The sequence below is a fragment of the Fundulus heteroclitus genome, chromosome 17 (assembly GCF_011125445.2).
Source record: "Fundulus heteroclitus isolate FHET01 chromosome 17, MU-UCD_Fhet_4.1, whole genome shotgun sequence".
NCBI classification, from domain to species: domain Eukaryota; kingdom Metazoa; phylum Chordata; class Actinopteri; order Cyprinodontiformes; family Fundulidae; genus Fundulus; species Fundulus heteroclitus.
The window spans coordinates 23,169,760-23,187,623 of NC_046377.1; the positions used below are offsets into that span (position 1 = coordinate 23,169,760).

General features: G+C 39.8%; 1 protein-coding gene across 1 annotated transcript in view; it reads right to left on the bottom strand.

The window, feature by feature from the left end:
• Positions 1 to 17,864, bottom strand: part of LOC105930323 (leucine-rich repeat-containing G-protein coupled receptor 5A) — a 67,124-nt gene that overhangs the window by 23,377 nt on the left and 25,883 nt on the right. Inside the window, exons 2-6 of the mRNA XM_012868477.3 lie at positions 13,421 to 13,492; positions 9,597 to 9,668; positions 9,350 to 9,421; positions 6,278 to 6,493; positions 3,488 to 3,559 (exon numbers count right to left, since the gene is read on the bottom strand). Of these exons, the coding sequence (XP_012723931.2) occupies positions 3,488 to 3,559; positions 6,278 to 6,493; positions 9,350 to 9,421; positions 9,597 to 9,668; positions 13,421 to 13,492 (504 nt within the window). The remainder of the gene's footprint in view (positions 1 to 3,487; positions 3,560 to 6,277; positions 6,494 to 9,349; positions 9,422 to 9,596; positions 9,669 to 13,420; positions 13,493 to 17,864) is intronic.

Here is a 17,864-nt window from a genome sequence, read left to right on the forward strand (position 1 = left end):
CAAACTGTTTGAGGATCTAGGTTTTCATCGTGTTTTATAGTAAGCTGATTAAATTTAACTGAAACTGAATCAGGCCCGTTTATTTCTCCAATTGACAGTAATGGCGTTTATATCCGGCTGGTTTTATTTTCATACTCCCTACCAGGAAAGCCTGGTAGTGAACGGAAAAAGTAGGTAATTTACATTTTGTGTGACTAATTTTCCCAATGTAGCGCTACATTTGGATAGGAACTCTGATTAGAGCCAAAATTACTCCAGATAAGCAGACTGAGGACACAGACATCCTGAGGTAGCTGGTAATGGAAACCTAAATTGATAGTTTGAGATTAACTGTTACCTTAGCATGAGTCTCAGCAATGAAAAAAGAAATGACAAATAATTTGAATTTGACTGAACAAAAATGTAATTGTATTGTAATGGAATTTTTTTAAATATGGTGGCCTGAGCAGAATATTGTTGCTGATTAGCACCAAATAAAGGTAATTAGGGACATTCGTTTAAAGGATTTTTGTTTCTTTTTTTGTGAATGACTTGACACTTATGAAGCTGAGTTACTGTTTCCCTTGGTCTGTCTCCATTGTAACAGCTATAGGGTTAATTACAAATGATAAATTGAGACTTTGCTCGTTATCTCCTCATGTTATTGCCTGTTTCTCTATATATACTTCATGTTCTGTTGCTGTCCTGCCGTGCTGAAAGTATTTGCCTTTGCTCCTGAGATTCTGTGTGTACGTTGGTCCAGCTCCAAACACTCCCAACCTGACAGTCTGGCTTTCGCAGCCTTTTCACTTTTCAGACTCTTGAATAAATTAGCTTATTCTTCATTTGCCGCTTCCAGAGAAATGTCTGCATTTGGGGTTCTCCTTACAGCTGAAATCAGACGTTTTCAAGGTCAAACCGAGCCGAGTCGAGACGGTCAAATTAATTAATTCTCGTTTCCATTTGCTTCTTTCTGTTTGTGTTTGTAGTTTTGGGTGAGAATCAGAGTGGGCTGTGGTTTATTATTGCTGATTGTACAGGTATACAGCTTCCCGACGCGCACATAAACACATGCGGCCCGTGTGTGCATAATTCAGATTAGCATAGAGGCCGGGCCACACACAGAGTCGGCTCAACGCACATTTGTGTTTAAGTATTTCCAAATGAAGGCAGCAAAGTGTTTAAACCTGCCTTGCTGCTTGACTGAGAAAACAGAAACATTTCTGTACACATATGCATTCCTCAGACGACAAGCATAAATACACTAAATCATGTATGTACACTCATTTATATATTGCTTCTCAGTTATTATCTGTAAATACTCCGTATAATAAGTAATTATGTGATTTGGGAAAGAAAAACACACGGATGATGATTTCAATCAGTAAATTATTCATCTGATTTATTTTGTTTCTTTTTCATCAGAAAACCCGTCGCTACTCTGTGTTAGATGACATCAAGAAGTCAACCTGGCTATAAATTCACTTTAACAGTAATAACACCTGTGCAAATAAAGAAACAATTGAGTTTGAGCGTTAATCCAATTTCTTAGGATTAATATTTTGTTTTTCCAAAGTATAATAATAAATTACACCAGTGTCCTTCCACACTTTAGAACAGGAGAACAAATTATCTGCTCATTTCATCATGCATTCATCAGACATTTTTACAGCAGTTTTAAGTCTTCATTTGAGTTTGTTTTTATCTTATTTTGTCCACTCATCCAGAAGCAGGGTAAACCCTGGTCAGGTTGACAGTCCATTACGTCTCCAAAGCAACCGTTAGACCTGATCTTCATGCACACGTTTGGAAGTTACGTCATAAAAAAGCCTTTATTTCCCATCCCACAATCTCTGAAGGTAAATATTTAGGGCACTGTTTTCAAACCCTGGTCATCGAGGAACATTGGCCTGCATGTTTTAGATGTTTCCCTGCTTCAGCACACATAATTTCAGTTGGTTAATGAACAGGCTTTTGCTAAATTGTAACTATCTGAATCAGGCATGCCAAAGGGAAACATCTAAAACACACAGGACAGTGTACCTCGATGGCCAGGGTTGCAAAAACACTGGTATAGGGTAAATAAAATACTCCTTAAATTTGGATTTGTTTTCCCCAAACGCTTTGACTAAATGCCCTCAAATCAATGATTTCATTTTTCAAACATTTTAGAGTAAAAATATAATACTGTAATTAGGGCTGGGCAAGTTAACGCGTTAATTTCGCGTTAACTCATTAGACTATTAACGGCGATATTTTCTTTAACGCGCGTTAACGCATGTTTCTCACATGCTTTTATTTTGTGAAGGTCTGTTGCTGCGGTGTAGGGGTTTGAATCAGAACAGTAGGTGGCGATAATGAGCCAATAACCTCGCTGTCAGCCAAGCCTCAGATTCAAAGAGGAAGAAAGATGCTGGCCGGAAAAAAACACAGCCGACATGCGGAAGGCGGTGTTTCCCGCAGGAATTTGCTTAGGCGAGGCGGTGAGTTGGCGGGGCGAGGCGAGGCGGTGAGTTGGTGGCCGGAACAAGTTTTGTGCGGAGCGGAGCGGGGGGGGGGGGATTAAATATTTTAATCGTTGCCCAGCCCTAACTGTAATATATCAAAAGTTGATTTTTAAACCTTTTAATATAGCTTTCACAGAGATGGTAGAAAGTGTTGAGGGTGCGATATGTAAATATTGGATGTTTAGAGAACTTTCCACCACAGTTCTGACCATTCACTGCAACTGATTAGTCAGAAAATTACGTTTCTATATTTAATTTATTTAATACAACGTATCAAGCCTTTGTAGAGAAGAAAATACACCAGATTTTATCTTGCATGGGAATCCATGGAAATACTATCTGCTGTAAAGAAAAATTGAAGGTCCTAAATATTTTTGCAAAAAGCAACTCATGCCTGACATGTTGATCTAAATCTACCACGCTTTATTAAATTTGTAGTTGATTATATTTAGATTTTTATTATTATTAGGGGACTTTATCTCCAGCCCCCTTTAATCTTGCTGCTGTTCTTTCCACCCTGAGCAATGTTGAAAATTCAGGCAAGCTTCCTCTGTTTCTGATTGTCTCCTCATCCTCACTTCATGTCCTTCAGTCAATCTTACTGGTTTGGATTAACATAACTGATTTCATTTTTAAAAAATTTCCCTTTTTAGTTCATTATTAAAGAAGTTTGAGATAATCTTGAAAATTTATTCACCTTCCTGCTCCTTTCTGGCTAGGTCCTTCACCGTCAAAATGGTGAAGGACCTACTCTTTATATTGATGTATTCTGAGCATTTTTAAAGATGATCTGGGTGTTTTTTTAGTTTTCTTACTTATTCCACATTTATTAACAATTTTTTTTAAGTAAGGCTCCCTGAGGCGGACATGAACCTGGAGAGCACTCCAGGTTTATCCAGCAGAAAAATTGTTTCAGAGCAGAAATCTGCCTCGATGACCCTGGCTTAACCCTCGCTGTTCGAACTCCTCATCAGAAACAAAACACAGAGAGAGAAACTCACAACGTCTCCAAACTGTGGAGTCCGTGGAAGCAGTTGGTGCCCATGGAAACGATCCTATTGTTGTTGAGATGCCTGCGGAGAGAGCGAGAGAAACTGATGGACTAATGAAGCGGACAAAGAGTGTGTATGTGTCTTTTTAAAAGGGGCCCTGAGGCCTCCAAGAAGTTTTTTTTTTTTTCCTTTTTTCTTTTGGTAATTTCATGCAAATTAGCTTCAAGCTGATTGGACAAAAGAAATGACAGCGGACTTCAATGACGCCGCTCTGAATGCCATCACATGGACACAGACGGGGAGTTTGCATGTTGTTAAAGAGCTAACATGGACAGACAGGGACAGTCGCTGCCGTGGGGAATATCAAAGCGGGGATCAGTCTGTGCAACTCGCAACAACACCCTAACAGAAATTCTAATTAATTTCCATTATTATAAACCAAACTAGTTGAATTAGCTTATAATTTAGTTATTATATTCAATACATTTCATATTCTATACTGCAAACATTCACATTTGAATCTTTACCGATTGGGATATCTTTGAAAAGTTTATTTATCTAACTAACTCAATTGAGAAAGTGAGACTCTGAGATTGCATAGATTAATTACAAACATAGGTAATATTCTTTAACCGTTTTTTAAAATTTTGCATGAATTTTTTATTTTGCATCGCAATATTTATAAGATTTTACTTTATGTCCTACACAATCATGGACAGGACACCTGACTTGACATTATTCCAGCAGACAGTCCTTCACATGGAGGATAGTCTACAAAATGTTGTTGCTAAAGAAGCTGGTAGAAAGTTGAGTGGAAAAAGGAATCCCAGCAAAAGGAATAACTTCAGCATTCAGTTGTTCATGATGCTTAAGAGATTCACAAGACGTAGTTTGCAGCTGGAGTCAGAACCTCAGGAGCCACCACACACAGATGTGTCCAGGACATTGGGAACAGCAGTAACATTTTTCAGCAGTCATTCCTGAGCAAGAGACAAAGTCAAAGGTGTCTTCCTGGGTTAAAGAGAAAGAATAACTGGACCATTGCTTAGTGATCCAAAGTCTTCTATTCAGATGCAAGTAAAGTTTGCATTTAATTTGGAGATCAAGGTCTCAGAGTCTGGAGGATAAGAGGAGAGACCCAGAATCCCTGTTGGTTGAAGTCCAGTGTTGACAATTTCACAGTCAGTGGTGGCGTGGGGGAGTCATGTCATCTGCTAGTGTTGTTTACAGAATTGACGAGCTTTATGAAGACACAGATTACATTTTCCAGCAAAACTAGGTACCAGTGCAATGAGCAAGGTGTTACTGTGTTTCCTCCATTACATGCTACATTGCATGTACAAGTTCTTCATGCAAAAGGAGGTCCGACCCAGTAATGAGACCACATGCTGTACAGTACATGGACTATCTGGTCATCATTTTCTTGTTAAAAATGTAGTTTTCATTGCTCTGGTGTAGTAGATTAAACTGTTTTGAATAACTAAATTTTGGGGTTTCTTTACCTGTAAGTCATAAATAGCCAAACTATATAATTCATTACATCATTAGCCAAACAGTTTTTCTAGTTTTTCCATTGCCAAACTTTTTCCTGTAGCTGAAAATGGTTTGCTTAATCAACTTTAGGCAAACATGTTTATTGCGGCAAAATCGTGTCCTTAGTTTAGATTGAGCTGCTTCTGAGTCTGATTGTTTCATACTGGCTACAAAGCCATCCAGTGGACATCGAATGGTCCATATTTAAAAATTCAACATGGCAACATTAACTCCAAACTGCAAAACTCAGACTCTGAGGTTTATTTTGTTGGTCCTCACCTTTTCCTGGGCAAGGGGTTAGCTTTAGCACTATGTTTTCAATTAAGTTTAGTGTAGGTGTTAGGTATATAAAGGCTAGAGTTAGCCTCAGGGTTAGGCCATAGAAAGGCTTGAAAATTAACGGAAGTATATGGAAGTCAAGGCGCGGTTCTCACTTTGTTTTTTAAACAAGGATGTGTGTACTTTTGCTTGCAGGTGAGTGAGAATGTTTTTTGCGCATTTTACTAGTAAAGTGAGGTTTCGATATAAAGTGAGGATATTTTTCTGGTCTTCACTCTTTTTGGGCTAGGGGTTGGTTAGGAGTTAGGGTAAAGGCCCATTCATACCTCACGTAAAAAAGACGGATACGGATACGTGTGGAGTGTTTCATACGTTCTAACCGTCGATTTCGTCCGTATTTTGACACGAAAATTGGGAGCTTACGATTACGGACGAAACGGATCAATACGGAGCAATACTACCGGAAACGGTGGGGGCGCTATTGAGTTTGTAGTACAAAATGTCAACAAAATCACAAAGAAGGTTAGAATTCTGGGCTTTAAACAATGGCGGGATTCGAGGAACGACTTGCGGAGACACACACATATGATGTGTCGTGTCCGGGGCACAGGGACGAACAAAAAGTTTACTTACGGAGCAAATACAACAAAATCACGTCTTGGACCGTCGCCATGTTTGATCAATGACGAATTATTGGCGCCCAGCACTGCCACCTAGAGGAAATATTGGTTATTGCGCACCTCAACGGACGGAGGTATGAAGGAGTCAACGGATAGAACGTACGGACAGAAATACGGACGTGTAGGCCAAACGTAGGGTATGAATGGACCTACCCTAAGGCTACCCTAAGGGTAAAGGTTACCCTAACCCCACGTCAAGACCTGGTCCTCACTGGTTTAAATCAGGAACGTGTGTGTGTGTGTGTGTGTGTGTGTGTGTGTGTGTGTGTGTGTGTGTGTGTATGTGTGTGTGTGTGTGTAAACATACAGCACGACCAGGCGTCCCAGCTTGCTGAATGCGTGGTCGGGGATGTGAGTGATGTGGTTGAGGGCGAGCGTCATGGCTTGCAGGGTCGGCAGCTCTCCGAGAGCCTTTACTGGGACCTCCGTCAGAGAGTTATCATCCAACCAGAGGTGGCGAAGTGAACGCAGCCCAGAGAAACATCCAGGTGGGACGCTGAAGATGTGATTGGCATCCAGACGGCTATGGAGAAACAAGACCACATGGGTATTAGGAAACTTCTTGGTTATCCCTTTGCTCGTGTACAGTATGTTGTATTTTTCTTCCTGCTATTTTACTGAAACTTTTCCCCACATGGTGTCATTATATCTAAGCAGAGCATTAATTTTAGCTGCTACCCTGCTGAAATTTTCTTTTCGCCACGTCCAAAGCCAAACAACAGATGCTATTTAAAGTGGTTGCGCAAACAAACAGCAGTAAACATCTACCTTTTTAAGCCCTCGAAGAAGAGGTCTGTGCTCTCTAACAACACAAAATGAAAGGCTTCGCTGAATCTGAAGTAGCTTAAGAGGAAAATTAGGCATCGAGTGTTTGACCAGCAGTAGAGGAATGATCGGCAGGCTGCTCGAGAGCCTCTTAACCAGCCAGCAGGCTCTCATCTCCAACCAAGGCACTTTAATTAGCACAAACGTATTGTGCAGAGTTTCAGAATTGTTTTTATTCATAGAGAATGTAAACTAAAATAATATGTATGTCGATATATACTTACAAACACAAAAATATTTGGTATTCTTGCATCATATTTTTTTGGGCTTTATTTATTAGCTGAATGCTTTTAGGAGATACTTTCTTTCAAGAAAATGTAACATTTTATTCCTTTTTTTAGCAAAGTTGTTAAAAAGTAGGAAAAGCTTCAGAATAACAGGGATTTCTTTATTCGTCAACAGAAATGTTAAACATTTCTTTATTTCTTAACTCGTGTTTAGAGAAAATAAATGGAATAAAAGAATAATCTTCTTTTCAGGAAAAACAACTTACTCACAAAAAAGAACCAATAAAGGTAGTACTTTTATTTGGGTGAAAATTCCTAAATTGCGTGTTACTGATAAAAAAAAATTAAATGAAACAATTAAAATCAGAATTTAGAGCAATTTATGGCAAATCTGAGTAACTTTTTTAGCCTGAAAAAACATTTGCAGACTGCTTCCAACATTTCAAAGATCACAGCAACGACGTAAAAGATTAATTGTTTTTTTTTTTTTTTTTTTTTTTTACAGAAAAATAAAAAAAATATACCTACCTATCTTATTTTTAATTTGTCCATTAATGCTTAACTAAAGCTCTTTGTGCCCAGTGGGACTAAAAATTAAGAGCCAAGGGATTACCTGAAATCTAGGTGTTCACTGCAAAAACGGACCTAAAAATTAGTAAAATGTTCTTAAAGTTAATGTATTTATCCTTGATTTGAGCAGGTAAATAAGATGATCTGCCAATGGAATGAGTACTTTGACCCCTAAAATAAGATAATTAGATAGACAGTACTTGAAATAAGATGATGGAGATGAATTGTTCCAATTTTAAGTGCAAAAATCTAATTCAATTGGCAAATCAGCTTATTTACCTGCTCAAATCACGGACAAATACACTCATTTTAAGAACATTTTACTTATTCTTAGTTCAGTTTTTGCAGTGTTAGCCCTACTTTAGGATACATGTCTGGGCCTTGGTTCTTCTAGTGGCTACAACCAACTCCAGATCTTAAGTTTCATAAATACTAATGTCAGGGAAAGGAGTTGTGGTTAAGATTTAAGAGCTTCTAATATTCAGCCATTTGCCTTTGTTTATTAATCTGGTTCTGCCTCTTAGGTTTATGTAAAACCCAACAAGGCTTTCATTAGGCCAACCTACAGAAACACGCATGCAGAGAGCTTTGTGTCTGTTCGAGTGTCCATCCTAACAAAGGCTCCTCTGTTTGGCCACAAAGAGAGGAGCAGGATGGGACTTCACATAATCGTCCATCAGATAAATTAGAGACCTTAGTCCTAAAGACATCTCCATTCTTAACCCTTATTTGAACACACACACACACACACACACACACACACACACACACACACACACACACACACACACACACACACGGGTACAGTTTCAGTATAATTACTGTGGATCATCAGACTGAGAGAACACATTGTCTACACAACATACATTATCGTGTGTGTGTGTGTGTGTGTGTGTGTGTGTGTGTGTTGGGAATCCTTTCCAATAAAGTAAAATGAGTTTAAACGCTGAGTGTGTATAAGCTAAATTGTGAGGACGCAGATATTTATACGCAATGTGGGGACACTCTTTCTTACGGGGACCTAAATGTCCGAAGGGATGGAAACCACAGTCCAAAAGGAAGAGTTGATAGTCTTCATGCAGCAGATAATGATACCTGCTTTTTTTTAGCACAAAATCAGGAGGCAGAATCTCCACCCATCAGTTTACGATATTAAACTCAAGCATACTTGGATTATGCAGCAGGAGAATAATCCAAAGCACACCGGCAAATCTACCTCTGAATGAATCAAGTGGGATAGTCAAAGTCTGGACTTAAATCCTTGAGATGCTGTAGCATGACCTCAAACTTGCTGTAATGCAGAAATAAAACTCCAGTATGGCTGACTAAAACAATTCTGCAAAGAAGAGTGGGTCAAAATTCCCCCATAGCAATGTGAAAGACTCATTATAGATGGCAGTAGTTGTTGCCAAGGGTGACACAGCCAGTTATTAGATTTAGGAAGTAATTACTTTTCCACATGGGGACAGGTTGGTTTGGACAGCATAATTCCCTTAATTAATTACATCATTATTTGAAAAAAATGTTTTTTTTTTTTGTATTTACATTGGCTCCCTTTGTCTGATAATAAAATTAAATGTAGAAGTATTATATGACTAACATAGCGTCAGAGAACAAGACTTTGAAAGATTTCCAGGAACCTATCAATTAAACCAATGTAGAAGAGAAATTATATGCATGTTCTAAAAGAAAAAAAAAAACACATGGTTTAAAGCAGAGCTAAGACTTTTAAAAGAATAAAGCCAAAATTGTCTCACAGTGACTGAAGGTTGTGAAGGTTGTTAAATGCTTCATCGGGAACAGAGTTCAGCTGGTTGTTCTGTAGCATCCTGTCAAGACAATACAGAGTTCAATAAAAAAAACAAAAAACAGGAATAATAGTAACAAGGAAGGATAATGTTTAGAGTGAAAAAACATGCCTAAGTCAAAATGTTTTTCATGCGATGGCTTTGGGAAACCTTCATGTTCATAAAGTGTTGGGAGTAGAAACGTCTGAGCACTTACAGCACTTTAAGGTTGTAGAGGCCGTTGAACGCTCCTCTGGGGATGAAGGACAGATCGTTTCCTGCCAAACGGCTGAAAGACACAGAGATAAAGATGGTAAATAAAAAGACGACTTTGTGTTTTATTTTGACAGAAAGAAATCCCTTTATGGCATAAAGACTTTGATAAGAGGAACAAAAGCATAGATTTATAATGTAGTGAAAAGCTCAGAGCATAACTCTTCAGGATGACCAAACGATTTCACTTTAGACATCCATCCATCCATCCATCCATCCGTCCATTCATCTATCTATTTATCCATCCGTCTGTCCATTTATCCATCCGTTCGTTCATCCATCCATCCATCCATCAATCACCCATCATCCATCTATCCATTTATCCATCCATCCATCCAACCATCCATTCATCCATCCATCTGTCCATTTATCCATCCATCCATCAATCCATCAATCAATTGCCCATCATCCATCTATCCATTTATCCATCCATCCAACCATCCATTCATCCATCCATCTGTCCATCCATCCATCCGTCCGTTCATACATCCAACCATCCATCCGTCCACGCTTCCATTCATCCATCCATCCGTCTGTCCATCCATCCATCCATCCATCACCCATCATCTATCTATCCATTTATCCATCCATCCATCCATCCATCCAACCATCTATTCATCCATCCATCTGTCCATTTATCCATCCATCTGTTCATCCATCCGTCCGTTCATACATCCAACCATCCCTCCGTCCACGCTTCCATCCATCCATCCATCCATCTGTCCATCCATCCATTCGTCAGGAAAAGTCATGAGTTTTATTACCAAGGAGATGGCAAAAATATTTACATATTTAAAATAACAGATTAACATGAGTAATTCCAGTTCATTGCTTTTATATAGCTTTACGTGAACATGCAAATTATGATTTTTCTTTTACTTAATCAAAATGAATAAAAAAAAGTAAATACATTGTATTTACAGGAGCAGATGTTCTCTTATCTGATTTATGCCCAGAGGTGTGAAGGAACAAGAAGGTCATCAGTATTTAAGCCAACAGGTGTTAGATTATGCTTTGATCTGAACCTGGCTGTATGTTTAGGGCTGTTGTGCTGGAAGATGTACCGCTGACCTCGCTTAAAGTCTTTTTCAACATCCAAGAGGTTTTCATCCAGGATTGTCTAGTATTTTTCTCTGTGCATCATCTGCAGTAAGATTTGCCAACATTATGATGCTGCCACCATTGTTTTTAACTATTGGGATGAAGCATTCAAGGTGATTTGCAGTGTTGTTACTTTTCCAGTTTTATATGTAGGCCAGAAAGGTCAACGGTTGTCTATTCTGACTACAGTGTTTTGTTTTGAATGTTTTTCACATCCCCTACATTCTTATAGTAAGCTACAGACCGGACTTCATTTAATTTTCTTTCAACTTCGACTTTCTTGTTTTCACTCTGCCATAAGAAGATCAGATTTATGGAGTGTACCACTAATAGTTGTCCTGCCAACAGATTTTCCGCACCTCAGCTGTGAGAATAAATGAGTGCTGAAGGCATTTGGTTACACAGGATTTTATTTAGGGGTATCAGAGTAAAGCGAAATGAATACTAACACATGCTGCATTTTAAGAATTTTGTATGTAAAGTTCCTTTCACTTTTCATTTATGCACTACTTTGTGCCGGCTTATTACACAAAAACCAATTTAAACACATAAAGGTTTGTGGTTGGAATGTGACAAAAGGTGAAAAAGTTAAAGGGGTGCAACTACTTTTGCAAGGGACCACATCTTTAGGGCTCCTGACTTTGAGCCCGGTTCTAATTTCTGTATTTGCAAGTGTGCAATAATCTCCCAGTAAGTCTCGACTTCCAAACCAGTGTAAAAACACGGAGGGATAATGAATCCTCCAGGTCTGTTTGTTTTCCAGAGGCCACACAGAGTTCAGCCTCTCAGCGTGCCTGCGGTGTTCTATCGCCGTCGTGACGTTTCTCATGCCGCGGTGACAAATATCACACACACACAGCTGGCAGCAGAGCAGAACAGCGGCCAGAGTCATGTTCAGGTCTCGGTGAGGTCAGCCCGTCTCTCCCAGCTGCCTCGCTGCTTTTTAATTTAGTCCAGTTGGGCTTTGAGAAAACGTTCATACTCGACACGACACTGCTGGGAGGTGAGGAGAGATGATATTACATATCGCATCCCTAAAGATATTCGACCTCCTCGCCCGCTCAGACACCCAAACTTCAGACACAATCCATCTCAGTCCGGCAGTCACCGACCACAGATCAGATCTGATCAGGTTGGACGACCCGAGGGATGACCAAGGGCAAACCACAGAGTATGCAAAATTATAGGAACAAGCGGCTACCACTTCTCACGCCGAAATATTTCATATAACATGTGCTCTGGACCACCGTGTTTTATAGCAAACTAGATGCTGGCTATAAAAAAAATGATGGATCACGGCAGTAGTTAAAAAAAGTGTTTGACCCAATAAACAGACCTAAAAGACCAAATGAGGGAGAACTGACCATAAATAGACAGAAAATAACCTGAAATAGAAAGAAAATTATAGCATAACAAGCATCTAAAACATTACAGAGACAAAAATAAACAGAAACATGTAAACTGAGGCACAAAAAGGAGCCACAGACTAAAACGGGCCTCAAATAAGTCCAAAAAGAACCTCTAACATATGAAAATATACATAAAGAAACGCAATAGACTGGAAAAAATACAAATAATAACATTTAAATAAGAACAAAACCAAATTACGACAAATAAGATTAAATAATAAATAAAATGCAAAAACATGCATTAAACTTACAAAGTTTTTTGCATGAATCCTACAAAATATTGATAAACAACTAAATTTAGACTCTAACCTGTATTGCAAGGAAATCCCAAAATTGGAGGCATGAACTACAACCTACAACTAAACCTACTATAATTAAATAATGCTTAAGAGAGACTCAAAGACTGAAAATGATTCTAAACATGAAAAATCACCACAAAGAGAAATTCATAGGCAGACAAAATGGGAATAACAAACCTCAGTGCAAGACTATCTCAACAAAAACAACAAAACTACCTTAGCCACTTATTTTTAAAGCACAATAAGTAATAACAAAATAGCAATAAGAGGCTTGACCTGCCTCCTCTTTGTCTTAAAGTATTCTAGAGTTAGAAGCTTGGTCCAAACTGGCTCATCTGCAGGAATATAATCCCAAAGACAGCAGCAAATCTACAACCAAATAACTCAAAATTAAAACAATCAGTGTTGCAAAGGCCTTTTCAAAGTCCACACTTCAAATGTTGTGTGTGCAGAAACAAATGTCTTCAAACTTTGATTAATTGCAGCAAGACTGGAAAGAAGAATGAGACAAATTTTCTCCCCAGCAATGTGAGACTCAAACTCAGAAAGAAAGCGAAATCTGAGAATTGTGGCTTCTTGAAGCTACCAGATCATAGGCAAGGATTTTTTAAATTTGTTTATAAATGTATAAAGACCAAAAAGAGACATAAATTAAATGGAAATACACCATTAGAGAAGCAAAGTCATTTACCATTACAGTTAAAATATCATCTAAATGACAAGGACATCAGTAAAAGGACCAACTTTGAAGCCATATTTGGTCAAACAATTAAATAATCATAAACAGAGAGAAGTTATGTTAGAAGTTATGCAAAAATTATAAAAGACACAACATATGACTGGATTAGAAATGCATCTGAGTCACTGGCTCATATTAAAGTGCTGAAATCATACATTTTCATATGAAACTGTCTAAGAAGATTGTTTCTGGAGGGGATAAATGAGTTAAAGTGACTCACAGCTCCTCCAGGAAATGCAGGTTGGATAAAGCTCCGCTGGACATCACAGTCAGATTATTCATACTGAGATCTCTGCAGACAGACCAAGAAAAAAAAGGATCATTAAGCTATTTGTACACCTGATTGATCAAACTACCTTTAAAATGCAGGAATAACATGATTAATATGTGCATCATCAGAAATATAAAAAAATAAGCCAGAATTTGGGGGTTAAAATGACACCGCAGGATGAAACAACATCTGAAAACAAACAAAAACATAAATCAGAAGTATAAACAGGGCTAATGACTCATGAATTATTAAACTGGGGTATGTTGAAACACTGAAGCCATTCAGCGAACTTCACGTGCAAAAACATTTGGTCTCACAACCGAGACCTCTGTTAACTTTTTTCCATCTTTGTGGGGACCGTCATGTTGGCCTTGAGCCAAAAATCTGCAACTGGAAAAAAAAAAAAAAAAAAGTTTACAGCTCCTTCAAAGAGTCCACACACACCTGAGTGAGAAACAAGACAGGAGTAGAAATTACTGGAAGCCCAGAGAGAAAACAGGAAAACCAGGAAGGATGAATGGACACGGGAGGTTTCTCTCCCTCCCAGCAGACGCAGTTTCTTTACTTTCGCTACAATAAAAACAGTCATTAAAATTACTCTGAACTGATATATAAAAGGTTTTTAATGGGACGTTTTAATTAGAATGTCTGCGCAATCATGTGAGGGTTGTTTGTTTTTTAGAAGAAAGATTTTTAGGGTCCGTGCAACAAAATTAAATAGCAATGAAACCTGATTTTCTGACATGGCCAAGGTACTAAAAGTATCTTTGTACAGGAAAAGTTGCAGTATTTTGACCCAAACTGATAAGCTAGCTTAATTTCATTGTAGTTGTACAATCACAAAAAGCAAAAGTGAAAATCACCGGATCAGTCTAACGAGCAGAAGGATCGCTTATTAAACAAGGACCGCTACGCTGCTTTGGTTTAGCCGTGGTTATCGCCAAAGACAATCATCACATCATCATTGCTTTGCATCAAAACATCCTCACATGCAGGAAACTGCCGTTGGGAATTTTGCAATTGAAAGAAACGTTTTCTGGATCACTGAGAAATTCAAGCAACAAGAAACTTCAGTCACAGAGAAGCAGTCTTCAGGATGTCCACGAGAGTCCAGCAACATCAAGGACAATGGTGTCCAAACCTGTTGATCACGGGACAAAATCACCAAGTGCAACGTATATATATATATATATATATATATATATATATATATATATATATATATATATATATATATATATATATATATATATATATATATATATATATATATATATATATATATATATACACCGTATTTTCCGGACTATAAGTCGCAGTTTTTTTCATAGTTTGGCCGGGGGTGCGACTTATACTCTGGAGCGACTTATGTGTGAAATTATTACACATTTTTACCGGTATATCATTACACCTGTTATTTTCACACCAACTCACAAGAGGGCGCTCTAGGCCTGTGTTGAATCAGACGTAAGCGACGTAGAAGCGGAAGTGCCGCATCTTCTACATCCGGAGTTAACGGAGTTATTTGAAAGTGACACTGAGGATGAAGATTTCACTGGATTTTAGTTATTTGGAGTGACACTGGCGCTTTGGTTAACTTCTTTGCGTGTTATTAATGCTATAGTTATCTGAATAGCTCTTAATATGTTATGTTAACATACCATGCACGTTCTCAGTTGTGTCATGTAGCGTAAGCTAACTGTACAATTATTCAGCCTGTTGTTGCCTCCGTTCTATTTCTATTTAAAATTGCCTTTCAAGATGACATGTCTGTTCTTGATGTTGTATATCATCAAATAAATTTCCCCCAAAAATGCGACTTATATATGTTTTTCCTTCTTTATTATTCTCTCTCTCTCTCTCTCTCTCTCTCTCTGTGAGTGATGGCGTGTGAGTGAGGAGCTAAGAGTGATTTGCTGGTTTGTTTCAACTTTTCGTAGTTTTTGAGAAAACTATTTTTTTTTTTTCCCCGCTGTGTGTGTTTGTAAGTTGTTACTTTATTATTTTCTGTTGAAAGGGCTGTTTCTTTTTATGTGGTTGTGAGTGTGTGTGTGTGCGTGTGTGGGGAATTGTTTGTGAGGGCAGCGTGCTCTGGGGCACAATGCCGGTGATGGAGGCTGTACCTGCGGAGTTTGAGAAGCTGACTCGCAGACATGCGATCAAGCTTTTCCCCGCGGTGCAGTGCTCGGTGGAGGAGGCCGGGCTGGCTGTGGGAGAGGTGGTTGGGTGTGACTGTGTGAGGTCTGCCTCACGCATGAACGGGGCCATTGTTATGTTTTTAGACAGCACGGCTAAGGTTGGTGGGGTGGTGGAGAGGGGAGTGGTGATCAAAGATACCTTCACTCCCGTCTCCCCTCTCGTTAACCCAGCCACAAAGATAATGATTTCTAACGCCCCCCCGTTCATTAAAAATGAATTGCTGGGGAAGGAGCTATCTAGATATGGACAACTTGTGTCGCCGATTACGATGGTTTCTTTGGGGTGTAAATCTCCTAAACTGAAACATGTTGTGTGTCATAGAAGACAGGTGTACATGATCCTGAAGGAGAGAAAGACTGATCTGAGCCTGTCTTTCTCGTTTAAAATTGATAGATTTAATTATGTGGTTTACATTTCCTCAGAAACAATGAAATGTTTTGGTTGTGGGGCGGAGGGGCACCTGATCCGCTCCTGCCCGGAAGGTGGCGGAGCGCGGCGGGCGGCTCCGGGGGGGGATCCGCCCGGTGCTGCTGCGGTAGCTCCGGGGGGGGGATCCGCCCGGTGCTGCTGCGGTGGCTCCGGGGGGGGATCCGCCCGGTGCTGCTGCGGTAGCTGCGGGGGGGGATCCGCCCGGTGCTGCTGCGGTAGCTCCGGTGGGAGATCCGCCCGGTGCTGCTGCGGTAGCTCCGGGGGGGGATCCGCCCGCGGATGCAGCTCCTGCCCCGGTAACCGTGTGGGGCACCCCAGTGGCTGCCGGGAGGCCGGGTTCTCCTGCTCCGGTGGGGCCGCCCGTCGCGGATGATCCTCCCGCGGCGCCGGTCCCTGTGGTTGCGGGGGACCCGGTTCCGGTAGTATGTGCCGAGGCAAAAAGTGAAGCCATGACAGGCGAGCAGAGTGACATGTTTCAAGAAATTATGGAGGAGGATATGTCTGATGACGATCTCCTCAAAATGTCTCAGAAAAGAAAACATTTTGAAGCAGGAAAAAAGAACAGTAAAACAAAGAAAATAAGTGTCCGGATGTCCACAGAGTCAGAGAGTGACTTTCCCCTGACTCAGGAGGATTCTCAGTGTAGATATTCTCCTGAGAAAATAAAAAGTTTCCTAGAACAGACTAAAGGCTCCAGGCTGCCTAACGTAGGGGATTTCTTCCCAGACCTTCAGCTGTTTATCAGGTCAGCCAGGCCTCTCACCAGGAAGAGCAGTGGGGAGGAGGTTTTAACAGATCAGGAAATATACAGACTGAAAAAACTCTTACTGAAGGTAAAAGCTCAAATCGTCAACGATGAAGATGAGTTTTAGATGTTTTCTACCTTTTACTGCTCCTCTTACTGTTATTCTTTTTTTATCCATGTGTGACTTCAATATCAGTACCTTAAACCTGAACGGGGCCAGGTCTGATCTTAAAAGAGCTGCTCTTTTTAAACTGATGGAGACAAAAAGAATCGATGTCATGTTTGTTCAGGAAACTCACAGCACTACAGACAATGAAAGTGACTGGAAAAGGGCTTTTAAAGGGGAGGTGGTTTTAAGTCACAGGTCCAGTCTGAGTGGAGGAGTGGGGATTTTATTTGCTCAGGGTTTTGTACCTTTTTCTATTACTGCTGATGAAGTCGTTCCAGGTTCTTTATTGAAAGTTAAAGCTGTCTTTGAAAATGTGGAACTTGTGTTTTTAAATGTCTATTCTCCCACTAATGCGGTGGACAGGGTAGTTTTTTTAAACAATCTAAGCGACTGTGTCAAGAACTGTGAGGATGATGGTTTTATGTTTTTGGGGGGTGATTTTAACTGCACAGAAAATCCAACCCTAGACAGGAACCATCCTGAACCACATCCTCCTTCATCTCACACACTCAGACAGCTGATGGGGAACCATGAGCTGAGTGATGTGTGGAGGGTTTTTAACAGTCAGCAGAGACAGTACACCTGGAGCCACAGCAGGGAGGGGGTTCTATCTCTGGCCAGACTGGACCGCTTTTATTGTTTTAAACACCACTTGAATATTTTTAAGAGGTGTTTTATTCAGCCTGTGGGTTGTAGTGACCATTTTTTGGTCTCTTGTCGTGTTTTTATCAAAAACACCCGTTTAAAGAGCGCTTATTGGCATTTTAACACGGGCCTTTTAAATGACCAGGCTTTTAGAACTGCTTTTAAGCTTTTTTGGGAATCCCACAGAGAGAGCAGGCCTGCCTTTA